General features: G+C 52.0%; 2 protein-coding genes across 2 annotated transcripts; both read left to right on the top strand.

The window, feature by feature from the left end:
- Nucleotides 1-80: 80 nt before the first annotated feature.
- Nucleotides 81-3,163, top strand: IUM83_10581 (CAMK/CDPK protein kinase; the record flags this gene model as incomplete). The annotated part of the gene is made up of 4 exons (XM_067935093.1): nt 81-682; nt 1,267-1,275; nt 1,392-2,241; nt 2,321-3,163. 4 exons carry the CDS (start codon nt 81-83, stop codon nt 3,161-3,163), a joined length of 2,304 nt encoding a protein of 767 aa, XP_067791590.1.
- A 16,565-nt stretch (nt 3,164-19,728) lies between these two features.
- On the top strand, nt 19,729-21,261 carry IUM83_10580 (CAMK/CDPK protein Kinase; the record flags this gene model as incomplete). The annotated part of the gene is made up of 1 exon (XM_067935092.1): nt 19,729-21,261. The coding sequence occupies one exon, from the start codon at nt 19,729-19,731 to the stop codon at nt 21,259-21,261; it is 1,533 nt and encodes a 510-aa protein (XP_067791494.1).
- Between the last annotated feature and the right edge of the window lie 283 nt (nt 21,262-21,544).

The raw sequence follows: 21,544 nt of genomic DNA, 5'->3' as shown, positions 1-21,544 counted from the left end.
CAACTGAAATTCGTATCAAATAGATGTAATCATTTCAATTCACTCGAATAGCTCCATAATTATCGAAGCATTAGACGAAAATGAATGGGACGCAGGAAGCGCCGGCGGGGGCTGCGCTGGCCGCGCACTTCGAGGCCAAGCGGCGCATCATGGCCACGGTGAAGCAGATGGAGGCTCGTGGCGAGAAGCTGGAGGAGGCCACGCCCGAGGAGATCCTGGAGGCGGCCAGCAAGGCGGCCGAGACCGTGTTCAAGTTCGACTTCAGCCTCTCGGACACGGCCGACGGCGACGCCAAGAAGCGCAGCCGCAACCGCAAGCGCAGCAAGAAGCGGCGGGCCAAGAAGGCAGGCGAGCAGGTCGACGCCACCAGTGCCAACGACGCAGCAGAGACGAGCGAGAGCGCAAGCGCGAGTGGGCGACCGGTTCACGCCGTTCCAGCGCCGCAACGCCGCAATGGCAAGCAGCAGCAGAAGAAGCAGCCGCAGGTGACGCCAGCCAAGCCCGCGACCGGGTCGTCGTCGTTTCTGAAGCTCCGCAAGGCCACGGGCACCGAGAGCGAGGTGGCCAAGATGCACCTGCGCTACGGCCAGGGCCGGCGGAACCTGGCGGCCACCCGGCAGCGCGAGCTGCGCAAGAAGACTGCGGACGACACCAGCGGCACCGCCGAGAGCGGCGACTTCAAGTTTAACTTCGCATAGGATGTAGGGCCAGCTCCGAGCTGCTTGGGCCCAGGCGTTATTGCTTCAACGAATAGACTCGAGGCTTTGGTTCGTGTGTCGTCAGCGTCCGGCTCAAGCGAGAGTAACCGCTGGCGATATTATACCAGCACCGAGCGCAACCGCACCACCAGCAGGACGACCGCCACATGCAGCAACAAACGTCAGCAAACACGACCATCTCACCCTGCAGCTGCACTCGCCTGCATGTGCGCTTGCCGCGGACGAATCTGAGCTCGTCGAGCGTAGCGCTTCAACCAAGGACCGTCGCCCGGCTCTGCGCGCCATACAAACCCCAAGTGACCGCAGCGTGTCGCTCGTTCTCGTCGAGGGAAAGCCGCGCGCCACGCTTACGCTGCTCAGTCGCGAATTCGCCTCCAAGCAAGCAAAGCTACGCTGTGACCAACTCCGAAGCGAGCGAAACCTCCTCCTTCCCTCCAAGCAGCCCCCAAACGCCCGAGCTGGCGTGACGCAGCAGGCAGAGAGAGGCTTTGCAAGCCCAGGGGTTTAACACCCAACCCACGCACCCTTGAGCCGGGGCTATTCATAGAGCCCAGAGGTAAGTAATAGGTCCGCCCACATGTCACGCGCTATTTATAGCTGCCGAGCCTAGAGCAGAGCTCCATCCATACTAAGCCCTGACGTCTTATCTCTCTCTCTCTCTCTCTGCTGCAGTCAGTGGCGTTCTGGTGCCCAGCAGAGCAGAAGAAGCAGGAAGGACACAATGGGGTGCCGCCAGTCCAAGGCCGACGCCGTCGTGGGCTCCACCGCCGCCCCCACGGCGCGCGAGGCGCGCGGCAGCCTGCGCGACGACCTGACGTCCGACCTGATCCAGCACAAGTACGTGGACGACATCAACGAGTTCTTCGACTTCAACGCCACCATCGGCACGGGCCACTTCGGCTGCGTCAAGCACGCCGTGTCCAAGAAGTCGGGCAAGGAGTGGGCCGTCAAGGTCGTGGCGCTCAGCAACGAGGTGGACCGCGACGCGCTGCGCAACGAGGTCAACATCCTCAAGCGGCTGCACCACCCGCAGATCGTGCGCGTCATCGGCTCGTACGAGGACAAGCAGCACATGTACATGATCATGCAGCTCTGCAAGGGCAAGGAGCTGTACGACCACCTGTACCAGGAGCACCGCAAGTTCTCCGAGAGCGACGTGCGCCGCATCATCCGCGCGCTGCTGCGCGCGCTGGCCTTCCTGCACTCCAACTTCATCACGCACAGGGACCTCAAGCTCGAGAACCTGCTGCTCGAGAACGCCGAGAACCCCGGGTCGCTGCGGCTGTGCGACTTTGGGCTGAGCACGCGCTTCAAGCGCGGCGAAAAGCTCGTCAAGCCCCTGGGGACGATCGACTACGTGGCTCCCGAGGTGCTGGACGGCGACTACAACGAGAAGTGCGACCTGTGGAGCGTCGGCGTCATCTGCTTCGAGCTGCTCACGGGCGTGTCTCCGTTTCACGGCGCCACCATGGATGAAACGATGGGCAACATCTACGACGGCGTGCTCATCTTTGAGAACGACGTCTGGTCCAAGTTCTCGCCCAGCTCGATCAACTTCGCTGGTGAAGGAGAACGTGGACCAGCGACTGTCGGCGGAGCAGGCGCTGGACCACAAGTGGTTCTCCGAGGGTGACGTGGCCAGCACGGACGGCTCCAACGCTGCGCGTCTGCAGACGGACAAGCGCATGCTGCTCACCAACATGCTGAGCTTCAGTCAGTGCCGCAAGATGAAACAGACGGCGCTGCTGTCGGTGGCTCTCGGAATCTCGGAGGATCATATCCAGCAGGAGATGGCAGCGGAGGTCTTCCACTCCATGGACCGCACCAAGAAGGGTTCTCTCTCGCACGACGAGTTCTGCAGCGCTCTGGTGGAGTGTGGCATCTCGCATGCGGACGCTGGCGAGCTCTTCAAGCGTATCAACCAGTCCAAGAGCGGGCACATAAACTTTTTAGAGTTCATGGCTGCCGTCATGGATCAGCGGGATATCGGCCAGAACACGATCAAGGAGGCCTTCGGCATCCTCGACGGCGAGAAACAGGGCCGCCTGTCGATTGTTGGTCTCCAGGATGTGTTCAAACACTCGATGATGGCAGAGGAGGTGAAGGAGATGATTGCTTCCGTCGACAGTAAAGGCGATGGGTATGTTGACTTCGAGGCGTTCAAAGGCCTCTTTGCAGTGCCTGGATCCCCACTCCCAAAACTTATCGAGGAAGACACGTCCTCGGACAGTGCAGCCCACGCAGACAGCCCGGAAAAACCCGCCATGATGTCGCAGAGCTTCTGCACAACGACCACTGAAAGCACAGTGGACAGCACAGCAGATCGATCTACCCCGAGTTCGACCCCAGGTTCGACCAGTAACGGGAATTTGGAAGAGCCTGGAACAATCAAAGCCAAACTCATCAGCGAAAACGAAGTCACGATCTCAGTAGTGCAGGCTTAAACAGGAGCAAGGTAGCAAGCAGTGTGAAAATATTTTATTTGGGAGTCCTTACTCCTCAATCAATCCACAAGCAAAATGAGGAAGCCAAGCTGCGTAGCAGCCTCAGATTGCTAAGGTTATCATACAAATTGTTATACTGAGATAGCATGTAAGTTGCTCTGTGTGGTCTGGTAAGAAAAAGGTGTTTTTGACTCGGAAGTCCCATGATCCTGCTGCGCCTCCTCTCAACCATGTCCTCACCCAGACCCTGTATGAGAACGTACGCCTAGAACAAACCAAACCAAGTGGTTTGGTTTGTTTACTGAACCAAAATTACAAATGAACCCAACTAGGGTCCAAGATATATAATCCTGTTCAACTCGAACATAATGCACTCAGTAGATTCTAACACCTCGATGTTAACTTGTTTTACAGAAGAAAATCCCTCGTGAGTACAGGAAGGAGCCACAGTTGCAGTGGTATTAATGAAAGACTGAAAACAACATCGTTTTTTTCGAGTAACGTATCATCTGCATAAGTCTACTGTGAGAGAGAGAGAGCGAGAGAGAGAGAGCCTTCGTTATCATAACAGAAGTTAGGTGATGGTGATGCCGAACACATCGCTGACTCTGACTGCGACTGGGCATTCGTTTCGTTGCGGAAATAGCTGCTACACTACCATCATCTACCGCTTTGGATGCTTTCAATCAGCTTTTCGAGGATTAGGGAAATTTTCAAGAACGAGAGCTATGAGTGGGGCGCAGTCTTCATGTTCTTGTTTTTAGCTACTATGTCCTTCAGATACTGTAGTCTTCTATTGGGACATACTGTAAACAATAAGGAAGGAAGGAAAACAAAATAGCATTGATCATCGAACGATGGAAATGCGAATCGCAATTGAGAGCCCTGGCTAATAAGTCAGTTCGTTGGAGTCTGGACCTGAGGAGCCATGACTCTCGTCAATCACCAACTTCATCGTAGCAACTACGGCGCTATCACGCTATCGCACTTCAAGCTAGTACGATGCCGTAGACTCGCATCTACGCATAACAAAGGGATATTATGGCGCCCACCGATTTCCTGCGCTTAATACAGTAATACTGTACTATAGACCCCCACTCTATGAGATCGCGAAAAACTGTAAGTGGCGCTTATAGCACGACGAACAGACTCACAAATAACAATATTTCAGAACTCTTTTACTTGAAGTAATTCTTTCAGAACTCTTTTACTTGAAGTAATTATTTAAAGAGTAGCTACGATATCTGCGGTGTTTGCTAATTGATTCCTGTATGGATGTGAACGCAGAACAATGCAGATTGCCCTTTATCAGAATGAAGTCCGCGTGTTGAGCGGATATTATGGTGAGTTACTGAACAGAGTAACTCATGCACTTCACTTCCGCAATTCTTGACGAGGGGCGACCACGACGTGCAGAGTGCGGTTGACCAACCAGGCTGCACGAAAAGCAAACCATCGGCTGCAGCTAAAACCTAACTCCAAAACTTGTAACTCCAAACATCAGGAATCGTAGGTCCCGAAACGTTCCTGTTTGATCAGCAATTTTTGCAATCTATCCGTTTAAGTAGGCACAGTTCTGCATATTGTATTGCATTAAAGTTATAGTGGCTTTTACGAGGGGGGGGGGGGCTTCATCTTCAAATACTTCAGTTGTATATTTCGAGTTTTACGTCTGTGGATACTGTTTTACCAACAAAAGCAAACTTCTTTTGTTTGGGGTTTTCTACATTTTTTCAGCTAATCTCAATAGCTCGGCAGACCGCTGGACAAATGGACGAACAGCTCTCACGCACGTATCAATCGCCCTCGCTCTAAAATAATCACCACTTTGTCGACACGAGTGCAAACACTTGGGTCCTTGTAATCCTGACTCCGGCATCCGTTTATCATATTTATCGGTGCTTGTGTTCCCAATGCAGCATCAGCGTAAACTCCAATGCGATAAAAGTGGGTATGACGCAAATTATCCGCCACCCCTTGTATTCTCCTCATGAATCGACGGGTGTTTATTAAAAAATGTTCGTCTTGAAGTGAAGTCGTCACAAGCAGGTGCACAAGCGGGTCAGAATCTACAACTCTTGCCAGAATATCTTCCACACCATCACCCGATAGGTGACAGCAGTGGCACTCCACCGATATTCGTCGTCCAAGACCATTATACCGAGCATTTTTTCATTTCGACTGTGCACGATGTCCCCCAAATTCAGCCGAGTGTCATTGAGAAAATCAGGCCAGACCTGGTTGGGCGGTGCTAGAAATGGCACCTTCAGTGATGATAACAGTTGTGTCATTTCGTCACTGAACCACACGCGATTTCTGCATATCTGGCTCAAACAACAACGCGCTGAAGAAACACTCGAACGAGATTCCAGCAAACCCATTGCGGTGGCTGGTCATCACAATAGTGCCAGCTGTCCTTGAAGCGCAATTCATCGTTTCCCGACTGATTCGTGTTGCGAGTTTTCACTCGTAACCACCCTGATTGTTCCGCATTAATGCACGCCCGGCTAAACGATATCTCGTTCCCTTGTTCATCTCTCAACAGGCGGAAGTATTTGCCTCCCATCAGACACAGATAGAGTAGTGTGTCCTTTTCCAAAGGTGGACTTTGCTACGGCATTTCCACGGCGTGTTCAAGCTGCTGAAAAAGGTATGTGTGATCAGTGCTCACTGTCCCTGACCAAGTCATCACCTTCAGGACTTAAGACCATTTTATCAAGATTTTCTGTGGAGCTTCGGATTCATCGTAATAATCTGCCGCCCCGTTAGCTGGAAAACCCAATGTAAACGATTTTTCCTCATGAAGCCGAGCGCAGTGTCCGTCGATTAAGCACCCGTCATCACCCATATAGACCGGTGTTAGAACAACGAGAACTTGGCCAAGGAGAAACAACTCGGAATGCATCTTTGGGTTAGCGAACTGTTTGGCCAGCTCTCCAGCCATTCTATCCAAGTATTCAATCCGCACAGTTGTTGCCTCGAGCCCGTTTTCAATCGCGTAGTCTATCGCCAATTCTGCAAAACGTGGTCTGCTGTGTTGAATAATGGTCCGTAAATCATTGTCCGGGCTCGTGACGAATGGACCTCAAATATATGGGAACGTAGGCAACACAACACAACGCATAGTTCGCTAACCCAAAGATGCATTCCGAGTTGTTTCTCCTTGGCCAAGTTCTCGTTGTTCTAACACCGGTCTATATGGGTGATGACGGGTGCTTAATCGACGGACACTGCGCTCGGCTTCATGAGGAAAAATCGTTTACATTGGGTTTTCCAGCTAACGGGGCGGCAGATTATTACGATGAATCCGAAGCTCCACAGAAAATCTTGATAAAATGGTCTTAAGTCCTGAAGGTGATGACTTGGTCAGGGACAGTGAGCACTGATCACACATACCTTTTTCAGCAGCTTGAACACGCCGTGGAAATGCCGTAGCAAAGTCCACCTTTGGAAAAGGACACACTACTCTATCTGTGTCTGATGGGAGGCAAATACTTCCGCCTGTTGAGAGATGAACAAGGGAACGAGATATCGTTTAGCCGGGCGTGCATTAATGCGGAACAATCAGGGTGGTTACGAGTGAAAACTCGCAACACGAATCAGTCGGGAAACGATGAATTGCGCTTCAAGTCACTGACAGCTGGCACTATTGTGATGACCAGCCACCGCAATGGGTTTGTTGGAATCTCGTTCGAGTGTTTCTTCAGCGCGTTGTTGTTTGAGCCAGATATGCAGAAATCGCGTGTGGTTCAGTGACGAAATGACACAACTGTTATCATCACTGAAGGTGCCATTTCTAGCACCGCCCAACCAGGTCTGGCCTGATTTTCGCAATGACACTCGGCTGAATTTGGGGGACATCGTGCACAGTCGAAATGAAAAAATGCTCGGTATAATGGTCTTGGACGACGAATATCGGTGGAGTGCCACTACTGTCACCTATCGGGTGATGATGTGGAAGATATTCTGGCAAGAGTTGTAGATTCTGACCCGCTTGTGCACCTGATTGTGACGACTTCACTTCAAGACGAACATTTTTTAATAAACACCCGTCGATTCATGAGGAGAATACAAGGGGTGGCGGATAATTTGCGTCATACCCACTTTTATCGCATTGGAGTTTACGCTGATGCTGCATTGGGAACACAAGCACCGATAAATATGATAAACGAATGCCGGAGTCAGGATTACAAGGACCCAAGTGTTTGCACTCGTGTCGACAAAGTGGTGATTATTTTAGAGCGAGGGCGATTGATACGTGCGTGAGAGCTGTTCGTCCATTTGTCCAGCGGTCTGCCGAGCTATTGAGATTAGCTGAAAAAATGTAGAAAACCCCAAACAAAAGAAGTTTGCTTTTGTTGGTAAAACAGTATCCACAGACGTAAAACTCGAAATATACAACTGAAGTATTTGAAGATGAAGCCCCCCCCCCTCGTAAAAAGCCACTATAACTTTAATGCAATACAATATGCAGAACTGTGCCTACTTAAACGGATAGATTGCAAAAATTGCTGATCAAACAGGAACGTTTCGGGACCTACGATTCCTGATGTTTGGAGTTACAAGTTTTGGAGTTAGGTTTTCGAAGCCACCAATTACACAAGGAGACCAGAAACAGCCGCTTCAGTGGAACCACTGAGAATTATTACATTAACTCAGTAGAAACCCATGTCAGTCTTTGACACAATTCCTGTGTGACACTAACAAATACGGATTGCCTTCGTATACAGATCACGCTAGCCTTCAGACAGCCACTTCATAAAGAGGATTCCACTGGTGTGTATGCAATTCCGCTGGAGAACATGTCGAGCTCGGCGTCTTCCTTCTTGTCGTGGTACTGGACCTTCAGGCTAATTGAAAGAGAGTCAACTAGACGTAGGAGGATGGTCGACGTGTCACGGCTTTTGCGGCGAAAATTAAACTGAGCTTTTGTATTGATGGTCTTCGCACCAAGATTTGAAACGAGATCCTTGAAAGTGTCATCCCTCCTTTAAGAGGGAAAAAAATCGTTGAGGTTAATCTCTGAAGGTGATGGGCAGAGGTACTTGCGCAGCCAGTCGGGCGATATCATTAGATCTCGCAGGCTATGGGCTGATACCGGTGCCGAATTAGAGGTGCACGACTGTAGTAGACTGCCTAGCTTTTTGTCTGCAATAATGGTGTAGCGATCGAGACCGATATCTGGTTTAGCAACCAATTGTATGGTCAATTGGGACGACTCGACCTAAATAGATTTTTTTTAGGGCATGTGTGTTCTTTTACTGTCTTGTGTGTTGAACCCGATTTGAGGAGTTGAGGTTTCAGATGCGACCCAATATGGCTTCATATTATGGTACCGTTCGTGATACCTCGTGCCTGGCTATGCTATTCGGCACCTGGCTCTGTCAGCTACGATTATACACCCGCAGGTATCACGAATGATAATTACTGTGCTGTACCTAATCTACCAAACTGCCTCTAACTTAGAGGAGAGTACTGTACTTACTTAGGGTCTAAGTACTCTCCGCTAGTGCTCAGCTGCGCGTGCGCTCCACACAAATGCCAGCTGTTTGGCGGACAATAGCAAAAAAGCCAGCCGGTTCGCTTCAAGTCGCTATGCCCTGGGAGCGCCCGTATCGTCGTCGAGACGCTTCCCCTTGGCCGCAATTCTCGCAATTATTGCAGCTTCTTACAAGCGCGGCGCGGCGTAGTGGCCCCGCGCGACCTGCAAGTATGCAACGAGCAAGTTCGAGGTGCCGGCAAACAGTACGCTAGTATTCATAAAGCGCCTTCTTGGATAGAAATCATAGCCACCCTGATTACGACAGCAATGAAGGTACCATGATGGCAGTGAACTAACTGTACGCAATCCTTCACATGGTCACGGTATATACGGTGCGATCGTAAACTTTCCGTATCTTAGAGCGCTCATCCACAAAGTAGTGGTCAATGCATGTGAAGCTGGTTTCTTGTCATGCGGGCGTTGGTTCTCTTCGTATAAATTATAGGCTACAGTAGTTCATGTATCAAACCATCCAGACACAGAGCTGGCTGCTCATTATTATTATAAATTAGATTTTGTTTTGCCGGACGACGTTTGATCTACTTTATTTATGTGGAGTCAACCTTTGGACCAGGAGCGCAGGCAGTCCATCCAGACGCGAAGCAGCGGTGTCCAACGCGCGTGGGCGATGAAGCCTCGCGCTGGTAGATCAGAGCGATCTGAAGAGGAGGAATAAGATTTCGATAATGAATTTCCAGTATAATCCAGTTATTCTTTGGTTCTTTTGAGCAATAACCCCGTCTTTCGAAGTATTATATGCTCAGTGAATCGCTGTCGCACCCTTATGGTAGTAGTTAGCGTTACGGACCTATACCGTTATACAATCCTGGGATAGGGCTTCCTGTCTTATCCATATGTTACGTACCAGGTGTTTGACGCGTAATCTTAGGATAATATTGGGATAGGATTTTCTGCGGATTTATCGATGCAAACCACAGCTTGCTTCATTCTACGATTCGCACTTCTCCTCGCAAGTCCCTCCAGCCAAAAACCAAGAACGAATATGCGATCTACCAGCGTCGCGTTTCTCGTTGGCTCTATGATCCTACTCCTGGCTGGCTGCGCTCTATCCGAACCGACGAAATATGGCCAGGGCGGGACCGGCACGATTGCAGCGTTTGATGTGGCCCAGAACAGCAGAGTCCGTGCCAAGACCTCACTCAGGACGCTTCGTGAATCAACTAACACGAGGGACGTAGAGCTTGGAGGAGAAGAAAGGACTATCAGTTTGTCTGGGTTGAAGAAGTGGGCTCCTTGGACGTCCGCTTACAAGGATGCAAAGATGAAGAACGTGTACAAAAAGATTGAAGCACGGCAATGGAAGGAACTTCGCAGGAGAGAGGTGACCAAGGAAAAAGCGCTGAGTGCGGCAAAAGTAGCAGCCAAAAAAAAAGCCGTGCTGGATGACAACGCCAAAATCTTCGATGGGGCTCTCAAAGACAGCACTAAGAGGCAAGACATGTTCGAGCACTTGTATGCTAATCGTGTGTCGGTGTCCCATGTCGAGAAAATGATGAAGGAATCTGGCAAATCTAAGAAGGAGATCAAGGTTATCGTGGACGACTTCGAAGCGTATAAGACAAATATGAGGAACTACCTTGCAGGCAGGGATCCACCAATCAGTTTTTCGTAGGGATAACTACAAATAGACCGAATTTGGACGCGAATGGCCTGAACCAGCCTGGGCTCCGATACGAATGCCTCTAGCAGCGACGTGACGGTAAGCTGTTCGTTGTCTCTGGCGACCGGTGACAGTGGCACCTTGCTCGAGAGCATGAGCGGCGATGTTCTTTTGTGGATGAGCAGCGTTGATCCAGCGCCTTGGACACCAGTGCGATTCTGCGTCGCCGGACGCAAGTAATGAGGAGATGTGCTGGATTCGATTGTCGGGATGGAGGATCTGTATTTGTATCGCTCAGCTCACCGCTGGCACAACTCTGTGTGCACCCCGGTTGTCTGGCTCTTGAGCCTGCTATACTTTGCTTCCTCGAGTGTGACCCCGTCCAGGGGTTGTAGCAGAACCGTGGGCTCCAGCTTTTCGATGCTCCCTGGGGTGGAAGCTGGTGAATTTCCCGTCCGGCCGCGATGTCCATGACGACTGGCGCCCTCTTCGTGAGATTCTTCTCATTTTATGGCGCATCCACACAGCCATCGTGTTTCACGCGCTATGGTGCCTCCGGAACGCTATCTATTTCCACGGTGTGCGTGCGATCAGCCCAAACATTCACCGCTTGAGCTGCTCGTTTCAGCAACACTACCTGCACCTCTGTTGTCGACCAACCGAGTTCAATCTTGATAATGACGAGATCAGGACAGTTTTGCGCCGCCTGGAGTTCCCTGAACCTGTTAATGACGACGTTCAACTCGCAGTTCCGCGTGTATAGATGGATACCTCAGCCTTAGGTTTGATTTAGTTTCGCCTAGCCAACACTACGTCAAGAATGCTACCTGTGTTATTAAAACACTTTCGGAGATGCAACTACTTCAGACGCTAACAGCTACGGGACACGCACTGCTGGGGGATGAGTTCCATGACCATCGGCATGTCAATAACCTGCACCCGATGCAGGGTTCGAGAGCATATATTGATTCCATACCGGCCCTTAATTGCTGCTATTTGGGGTGCTTGCTCGTCATGGCTGTCCACGTCTCGGCACCAGCATGTTAAGGCAGCGATTTGTACCAGGAAATAAGCGCCACTGTCATCGATATAATCTATCAACCAAAAGGGGTAGTCATCCCTCAATAACAGGAGCAAGCAATCTTTACGTGCGATAGTACCTCTCCTCGTTTCTCAACACAGCGCTATAATACAGTATATTATACTCTGCAACCACGCTCTTGGTTCCGCCTGCTCAAATGGTAAAACCTCGTTGGGGTCATATACGGTACAGATCGGCTTTGTGAGCAGATGTAGGTTTTGAAATGATCAGGTGTGAGATCTGAAACTGCACGGTCCTAAGGCGACCACGTGGAACGGTGGTCCCTGCGGGACCGCTATGAAGTAGTGCTCATTCGGTAACATGCAGGCACCTACTCAGTCTATCGCGGGCAACGCTGAACCTCCCGGTGACGTGGGGACGCTGTCCAGCGTCATATCAAGCCGCCCGAGGGGCCAAGTGCGGCTAGAGAAGGCCACGTGCTACTTTCGCGGCTTCAAGTACACCCGCGCGTGGGCGTCGTCCAGGAAGATATCCTACCGCTATTCTCATTGGCGCCAAGGTTGCCGTGGCACGATGGCTTTCTTCATCGGTACCATGGGCTACACGGCAGGACGCCCTCACACCTGTCGCCAGGTTGATGCTGCTGGTATTAACCTTGTGGATGTCACCGGTCTGATGAAGGATAGAGCGGACATGCTAGCAATTGATCAGGTTGCGCTACCTGCGCGACGTATTTGGGAAGACCTCCGCAACGAGTTTTATGGTGCGAATAATGAGCATGTGGTGCGTGGGTTGTCTGAGACCCAAGTGCTTCGGCGTGTTTATCAAGCAAGAAGCAGGCACTTCAGTGGAGATGTACATGAAGCGATTGAAATTCCACCACTTTCATTGGCGTTGAACGAAGCTGTCTCGTTCTTTCAGTTTCATTATATCACGATGAACCGCGAGAATCTCAGCAAACCTACACGACTGATCGGCTGGGCGCACCCTTCCCTTATCAACCTCCTACGCTACAATGGAACTACGATTTTTGTTGACGGTACATTTCGCTGTGTACCGTCAGGGCACAAACAGTGCGTAGTTTTCATGGTACACGACAGAGCTTCAGGACTTTTTGTACTTGTTTACTACGTTGTGAGTACTGCTCGTAGTGGCGATTCGTTTTGGGACATGGTACATTTTGTAGTGCAAGGTACAGATCAGCAACTAGAGCCTGCCGAAGTCGTGTGCGACTTTGAGAGCGCCTTAATTGAAGCGATTCAGACGCAATTTCCCAACGCAATTGTGCTGGGGTGTCTATTTCACCTTAAGCAGGCGCTCAGACGCGCTATGAAAAGGTTTCTGATTCCTGAGGAGTGCTGCATCGCTATGACACGTGGTGTCGTCGACATGCTGACTGTCGTTGAGCATAGTTTGATAGAGCAAGCTATCAAGTGGGTGAAGCGTCAAATTCGCCAGCGTTGCGGCGAGGCTGGGATATCCTATTCGAAAGCTAAGTGGCGAGGGTTCTGGGGGTATTTCCAGCGAACGTGGCTGGAGTATTACGATGTGAGTGTCTCTGGAATGTTGCCGGCCTAAACAACGAGCTCATTGCGCGGACGAATAATCCTCTTGAGAGGTTTAATAGGGAGCTCAATAGTCAGTTTCCTAAGCCTCGCCCTAGTATGGCGAGCTTTGTGGGTGTCATTAAAACGCTATCTGCACAGTATGTACAGCGTCTTGCAGACGTTCCTCGTGGGCGCGCCCGCCGCCTACCACGCGAACGAATTGAGCTACCTGTGCCGGTTTAGATACCAAATGGCATTGCTGATGACTCTGAGGATGAGGAGCCTGCAGCAGTCGAGCTGCCAACTGACAGCGCTTCCGAGCCCGATGAGGAGCCTGGCGGGCTGAATGAGGAGGTACTATAGCAAGCAGGTAGACCTAATTGAGGAGAGTAATACACGTTTGTTTACCTGGATGAGCTGTCTGATCACTTCCTGATCACTGCTAGAGTAAGTTTGTCTGATCCTATGGAAGCCTTCCAAAAATACAGTATGACGCCGCCTTATCTGCTGCAGATATGTCGGGTCATATGCCCGACGTAAATCTCGTGAGACGCAGATTTTGTCTCGATAGACTGCCCTAGCCCTAGCTATATGCCGTGAAGCCATCATAAACGATTATCTTGATATTTGTATTGTTTAATATGACCATCACTCTGCTGACTTATAGCCTGCATTATATCTCCCGACGTATCTAAGCGCTGCTCACTTTCAAATCCAGGCGACCGACCACATTGCCTGCGCTCCCAAGCGAACACTGTTCACCGTGATATCCAAGACGACCAGGATCCATGAGTAGGTGGTGGTGGTGCACAGGCTCCTAGGTGAGGTGCAGTTGCAAGTCTCGCACAGCAACATGTGAGTGAATGAATGCAACGAAACTAGCTGCATGTGGTGAAAGTGATGGTTCCATTGCTGTTGGTGATGTACAGGCGGCCGCGAAGCTAACGTGAACGCCGTGTTTGACGTGAGAGGTGAGTGTTTTGGCGCCAAAGTGATTTCAATAGTCACTTTGACTTGAGCGCAGTATTGATCGATTTGCGCGCGCAGATTTCGCGCGTTGAAGTTGCCCCGCAGCTACCTTTCATGATTCTTCTCAAAGTGCAGGCGGCGGGAGCTTTGAATCGAGGCGGGAGCTGTAGCTGCTCGGCGCATTCGCTTCTCACTTTTGCTTTTGCCTTCAAGAAGCCACCCAGCCTCCGCAACCTCCTCTCCAAGCAACACTCCCGGTACGAAGACCCAAGCTGCTGTGTCGTTGGCTCGCTGCTCACTATCTTACTGACGCTGCCGTGTTGTGCTTGTCTGCAGATGGGCAAGAGCTCTGGAAACACTAAGTACACCATGGACACCATGGTCGACGTTGATCGCCTCCTGCACCTCGTCGAGCAGTCCCTGCCGCTGGGCAAGGATGAATGGGAGCGCTTGGCGGTGAATTTCAACTCCGGAAGGGCTCGTGGATCGCCTGAGCGTGACTTCGAGAGCTTGCGGCGCAAGTTCAAAGTGCTATATAGCACTCGCAAACCCACGGGGATGCCGAACATGCCCCCTCACATCCTCAAGGCGAAGGAGCTCAAGCAGGCAACCGACGAGAAGGTCAACGTCATTGAAATGGACGATGAGGCCGACCGAGACCAGCGCTACGTCGAACCTGACTTCTCGTTTGCAACCGACCCGGAAGACAGTTTCTTCGAGGAGGACGATGGGGAAGGCGTGCAGTTGGCCCAGGACACCAACGAGCCCGTGCTCGACGACTCGGCAGTCCCCGACACCTCAGTGGCGGGCGCCTCGACGGCCTCAAGTCACGCGTCCACGCGGAGTGAGTTCCAGGAACTCCTGGCATCGCCGTTGGTCAATGAAGGCATGGAAGCTTTCGAACGAACCCCACGACTAGCGCCACTACGAGCAGATCGAACAACATACACTTCGGTTTCTGCTGCAGGATTCTCGAAGCCGCATAAGCCGGCCGCCAACACTGCGGCGAGCAACGCTTCAGCCATGGAGGAGCCGCCCGCTGTGCCAAGTCGGATATCGGGAAAGCGCGCCGACAACAAGAAGAAGTTGAAGTACCAGATCTTCTCCAACCGGCTGGGGGAGGCGACTTGGCGGACTTCCGCGACACCACCGGCGCCAAGCGCGCACTCGAAGATGACAAGGAGACGCTCGAGGCCAGCTACGCCAAGGCAAAGCGAATCAGGGCGTTGAGGGCCACCACCGCGCTCAAGCCCAAACTGACCGGTCTCGAAAACGCAGCCACCAACATGGGAGGCTTCATGGAAACCATTCTTCTCCTTCGCGAAGAGAATGAACGAAAGGCAGAGGCTCGTCGTACCGAAGAAGAACAACGTCGCCGTGATGACGTCGCTGCCCGTGAGGCTAAACTTCTTGTGGACAAGGCTGAGACCGAAGAACGCCGTCGTCAAGTCAAGCTCGACACGGAGGAACGAGCCCGCCGTGATCGCGAGGAAGCCCGCGCTCGCACGCAGGAGCTATTGCTGATGATCCAAGCATTCAACAAGAAGTTGCAAGCTGAGCTCGCGATGGAATGGGCAGGTCATGCCGAATGGAGCGAGGCTCTCCACTTCAAAGTTTAGTTGTAGTCATCTTGTACGTAGCACTAAGCCTCAAAACTGCCCAAGTCGAACACATTTACATGAAATCGTTCAAAGTTAACCCAGTCTGCATATTCTCTACAGCTTCACCAGCCAACTCGAGTTGTTCAGACATCTCCATTTCTCCCCCAAAGGTTGTGCGGATCTGTGAAATACTTACCGTTCGCACACGGTAGCTCGCCATGCGGAACAAGTTGTTCAGCCGGAGCCCACGAAGCTCGGGGTCATAAGGAAGCGGAAGGTTGAGGCGGCAGTAGACCTTCTGGACGCTTCCCATTCCCCACTCAGCCGCCTGCCGAACCGAAGTGATGGCATTATGGATCGTCCTGGCGGAGCTCCGGAGTGATGGCCACAGTCTTTCCAGGTCCCCGTCCTTGAGCGGGGTGAGGATGCGTCCGGCCATCGCGGTTGAACATGCGAAAGCGGAGTCCGACACAACGTTCATCCTCGTGTCCGGGCAGAAGGCGGGGTCCTGCAACTTGGCCCGGAAGCCGAGCGACGTGTCGGAATCGTTCCACGACCCGGGGCAATTGTGGCGGCACCACACAATGCACCCGTCGGCAGCAAAGCAAATTGTCCCGGTGACGAAAACGGAATGGAGCCAACCATTGTACATGGCATTCTGCAGGTCGGCGTTGGACGGCTGCTGTACCTACATATTAGCAGGCGTTAGCAGAGTAAAGTACAGCACAGTCAATCAAGCGTTGCGTTTACCTTGAAGTTTTTCCGTCTTTGAATCCGAATGTGTACTTGAGCAGAGGCTCACACGCTTCTACTAGCTTCGCCAATTCGGTTTGGCGGGCGGAAGACGGCCACGAAATCCGAGCTGGCGCGTAGTTGCTGAGCGTTTTGGAGAGAGCATCCTCAGCCCTCCTCAACGACCGCGACAACGTATTCGGGGGTGCACCAAACAGCATGCACAAGCTGCACAGCTCCATCGAACCGACGTAGAAGCACGGCAGCAGTCCCAAGACTTGGTGATGATAGCGGAGTTTGGGCAAGCGGCCCCTCGATTGCACACGCGGGATGTAGTAGAAGCGAGCAAAGCGCCTAAGCAGCTGGTGGAAAGCAGGCCTACACACGAGCACGGAGTAACAATACATGGTAAATACAGAGTTTGATAAATACAGCTATACTTGCGTCGTACCGTGTCAAACTCGTCGCGTTCAGGAAATTGATGTCGGTGCCGTACTTGTACAACACCATCCACGCTGAATCGCACGGGGTGTCCAAGCACTGGGCCGTCGAGTAGTGGCGGCTCTTCATTGCGATCTTCCACGCCTGGTTGACCAGGAAACGAAACACCTCGCGCCTCACCTCGCTCAGCTCCCTGCCTTGCTTCTCGATGGCACTGGAGAGTGCCAGCATCAAGTCGGAGTCCTCGTCCGTCATCGCCACTCGCTGCTTGCGCGCAACTTGAAGAATGCCAAAGCGGGAGTGAGTGTGCCCGACGTGTCCTAGACGAAGTGTCGGGTACATTCTAGAGAAATTGAAGCTGCTGCGGTGCCGCCTGATTCAGGGCAATACCAATAGGAGCTGTAAGGCATTTGTGGTGGACGTTTATAGCGATAAAGCGACATATATCTTTTTTATGTCGGTCTTATCTGCTGCAGATAAGGCGGTGTCATACTTCATTTTTGGAAGGCTTCCTATAACTGATCTGTACCGTATATGACCCCATCTGGAGGTTACCGCTCAAATACAGTAGCAATTATGCTAGCCACCGCTGCATAACTGTAGCAAGTTAGCTACGGTGCGCGTACTACCCTCCATATGATTGTCAACCACCTATTCGATGTTTAGCAACATCATAAGAAGTTGGTGTAGGTTCCCCCGGTAACCTCCAGTTGGGGTCATATACGGTACAGATCAGTTACAGGATCAGACAAACTTACTCTAGCAGTGATCAGGAAGTGATCAGACAGCTCATCCAGGTAAACAAACGTGTATTACTCTCCTCAATTAGGTCTACCTGCTTGCTATAGTACCTCCTCATTCAGCCCGCCAGGCTCCTCATCGGGCTCGGAAGCGCTGTCAGTTGGCAGCTCGACTGCTGCAGGCTCCTCATCCTCAGAGTCATCAGCAATGCCATTTGGTATCTAAACCGGCACAGGTAGCTCAATTCGTTCGCGTGGTAGGCGGCGGGCGCGCCCACGAGGAACGTCTGCAAGACGCTGTACATACTGTGCAGATAGCGTTTTAATGACACCCACAAAGCTCGCCATACTAGGGCGAGGCTTAGGAAACTGACTATTGAGCTCCCTATTAAACCTCTCAAGAGGATTATTCGTCCGCGCAATGAGCTCGTTGTTTAGGCCGGCAACATTCCAGACACTCACATCGTAATACTCCAGCCACGTTCGCTGGAAATACCCCCAGAACCCTCGCCACTTAGCTTTCGAATAGGATATCCCAGCCTCGCCGCAACGCTGGCGAATTTGACGCTTCACCCACTTGATAGCTTGCTCTATCAAACTATGCTCAACGACAGTCAGCATGTCGACGACACCACGTGTCATAGCGATGCAGCACTCCTCAGGAATCAGAAACCTTTTCATAGCGCGTCTGAGCGCCTGCTTAAGGTGAAATAGACACCCCAGCACAATTGCGTTGGGAAATTGCGTCTGAATCGCTTCAATTAAGGCGCTCTCAAAGTCGCACACGACTTCGGCAGGCTCTAGTTGCTGATCTGTACCTTGCACTACAAAATGTACCATGTCCCAAAACGAATCGCCACTACGAGCAGTACTCACAACGTAGTAAACAAGTACAAAAAGTCCTGAAGCTCTGTCGTGTACCATGAAAACTACGCACTGTTTGTGCCCTGACGGTACACAGCGAAATGTACCGTCAACAAAAATCGTAGTTCCATTGTAGCGTAGGAGGTTGATAAGGGAAGGGTGCGCCCAGCCGATCAGTCGTGTAGGTTTGCTGAGATTCTCGCGGTTCATCGTGATATAATGAAACTGAAAGAACGAGACAGCTTCGTTCAACGCCAATGAAAGTGGTGGAATTTCAATCGCTTCATGTACATCTCCACTGAAGTGCCTGCTTCTTGCTTGATAAACACGCCGAAGCACTTGGGTCTCAGACAACCCACGCACCACATGCTCATTATTCGCACCATAAAACTCGTTGCGGAGGTCTTCCCAAATACGTCGCGCAGGTAGCGCAACCTGATCAATTGCTAGCATGTCCGCTCTATCCTTCATCAGACCGGTGACATCCACAAGGTTAATACCAGCAGCATCAACCTGGCGACAGGTGTGAGGGCGTCCTGCCGTGTAGCCCATGGTACCGATGAAGAAAGCCATCGTGCCACGGCAACCTTGGCGCCAATGAGAATAGCGGTAGGATATCTTCCTGGACGACGCCCACGCGCGGGTGTACTTGAAGCCGCGAAAGTAGCACGTGGCCTTCTCTAGCCGCACTTGGCCCCTCGGGCGGCTTGATATGACGCTGGACAGCGTCCCCACGTCACCGGGAGGTTCAGCGTTGCCCGCGATAGACTGAGTAGGTGCCTGCATGTTACCGAATGAGCACTACTTCATAGCGGTCCCGCAGGGACCACCGTTCCACGTGGTCGCCTTAGGACCGTGCAGTTTCAGATCTCACACCTGATCATTTCAAAACCTACATCTGCTCACAAAGCCGATCTGTACCGTATATGACCCCAACGAGGTTTTACCATTTGAGCAGGCGGAACCAAGAGCGTGGTTGCAGAGTATAATATACTGTATTATAGCGCTGTGTTGAGAAACGAGGAGAGGTACTATCGCACGTAAAGATTGCTTGCTCCTGTTATTGAGGGATGACTACCCCTTTTGGTTGATAGATTATATCGATGACAGTGGCGCTTATTTCCTGGTACAAATCGCTGCCTTAACATGCTGGTGCCGAGACGTGGACAGCCATGACGAGCAAGCACCCCAAATAGCAGCAATTAAGGGCCGGTATGGAATCAATATATGCTCTCGAACCCTGCATCGGGTGCAGGTTATTGACATGCCGATGGTCATGGAACTCATCCCCCAGCAGTGTGTGTCCCGCAGCTGTTAGCGTCTGAAGTAGTTGCATCTCCGAAAGTGTTTTAATAACACAGGTAGAATTAAGGTCCGTGCTATATGTAGACAAAATTTCCTCCAATGAAAAGTCGCGATCCCAAACACCGACTATTTGGATAAATTGTGATGCAAGCACCGACTACATGGATAAACTTCCCTACGACAATTCTGCGTCCCAGTTAATCAACTTCAACGAGGTGGACCGCGACGCGCTGCGCAACGAGGTCAACATCCTCAAGCGGCTGCACCACCCGCAGATCGTGCGCGTCATCGGCTCGTACGAGGACAAGCAGCACATGTACATGATCATGCAGCTCTGCAAGGGCAAGGAGCTGTACGACCACCTGTACCAGGAGCACCGCAAGTTCTCCGAGAGCGACGTGCGCCGCATCATCCGCGCGCTGCTGCGCGCGCTGGCCTTCCTGCACTCCAACTTCATCACGCACAGGGACCTCAAGCTCGAGAACCTGCTGCTCGAGAACGCCGAGAACCCCGGGTCGCTGCGGCTGTGCGACTTTGGGCTGAGCACGCGCTTCAAGCGCGGCGAAAAGCTCGTCAAGCCCCTGGGGACGATCGACTACGTGGCTCCCGAGGTGCTGGACGGCGACTACAACGAGAAGTGCGACCTGTGGAGCGTCGGCGTCATCTGCTTCGAGCTGCTCACGGGCGTGTCTCCGTTTCACGGCGCCACCATGGATGAAACGATGGGCAACATCTACGACGGCGTGCTCATCTTTGAGAACGACGTCTGGTCCAAGTTCTCGCCCAGCTCGATCAACTTCATCAAGTCGCTGGTGAAGGAGAACGTGGACCAGCGACTGTCGGCGGAGCAGGCGCTGGACCACAAGTGGTTCTCCGAGGGTGACGTGGCCAGCACGGACGGCTCCAACGCTGCGCGTCTGCAGACGGACAAGCGCATGCTGCTCACCAACATGCTGAGCTTCAGTCAGTGCCGCAAGATGAAACAGACGGCGCTGCTGTCGGTGGCTCTCGGAATCTCGGAGGATCATATCCAGCAGGAGATGGCAGCGGAGGTCTTCCACTCCATGGACCGCACCAAGAAGGGTTCTCTCTCGCACGACGAGTTCTGCAGCGCTCTGGTGGAGTGTGGCATCTCGCATGCGGACGCTGGCGAGCTCTTCAAGCGTATCAACCAGTCCAAGAGCGGGCACATAAACTTTTTAGAGTTCATGGCTGCCGTCATGGATCAGCGGGATATCGGCCAGAACACGATCAAGGAGGCCTTCGGCATCCTCGACGGCGAGAAACAGGGCCGCCTGTCGATTGTTGGTCTCCAGGATGTGTTCAAACACTCGATGATGGCAGAGGAGGTGAAGGAGATGATTGCTTCCGTCGACAGTAAAGGCGATGGGTATGTTGACTTCGAGGCGTTCAAAGGCCTCTTTGCAGTGCCTGGATCCCCACTCCCAAAACTTATCGAGGAAGACACGTCCTCGGACAGTGCAGCCCACGCAGACAGCCCGGAAAAACCCGCCATGATGTCGCAGAGCTTCTGCACAACGACCACTGAAAGCACAGTGGACAGCACAGCAGATCGATCTACCCCGAGTTCGACCCCAGGTTCGACCAGTAACGGGAATTTGGAAGAGCCTGGAACAATCAAAGCCAAACTCATCAGCGAAAACGAAGTCACGATCTCAGTAGTGCAGGCTTAAACAGGAGCAAGGTAGCAAGCAGTGTGAAAATATTTTATTTGGGAGTCCTTACTCCTCAATCAATCCACAAGCAAAATGAGGAAGCCAAGCTGCGTAGCAGCTCAGATTGCTAAGGTTATCATACAAATTGTTATACTGAGATAGCATGTAAGTTGCTCTGTGTGGTCTGGTAAGAAAAAGGTGTTTTTGACTCGGAAGTCCCATGATCCTGCTGCGCCTCCTCTCAATCATGTCATGTCCTCACCCAGACCCTGTATGAGAACGTACGCCTAGAACAAACCAA

This window comes from Phytophthora cinnamomi, assembly GCF_018691715.1.
Source record: "Phytophthora cinnamomi strain GKB4 chromosome Unknown Contig39, whole genome shotgun sequence".
NCBI lineage: Eukaryota > Oomycota > Peronosporomycetes > Peronosporales > Peronosporaceae > Phytophthora > Phytophthora cinnamomi.
The sequence above is the reverse complement of the archived record's forward strand: the minus strand, read 5'-3'. Positions and strand labels throughout refer to the sequence as shown.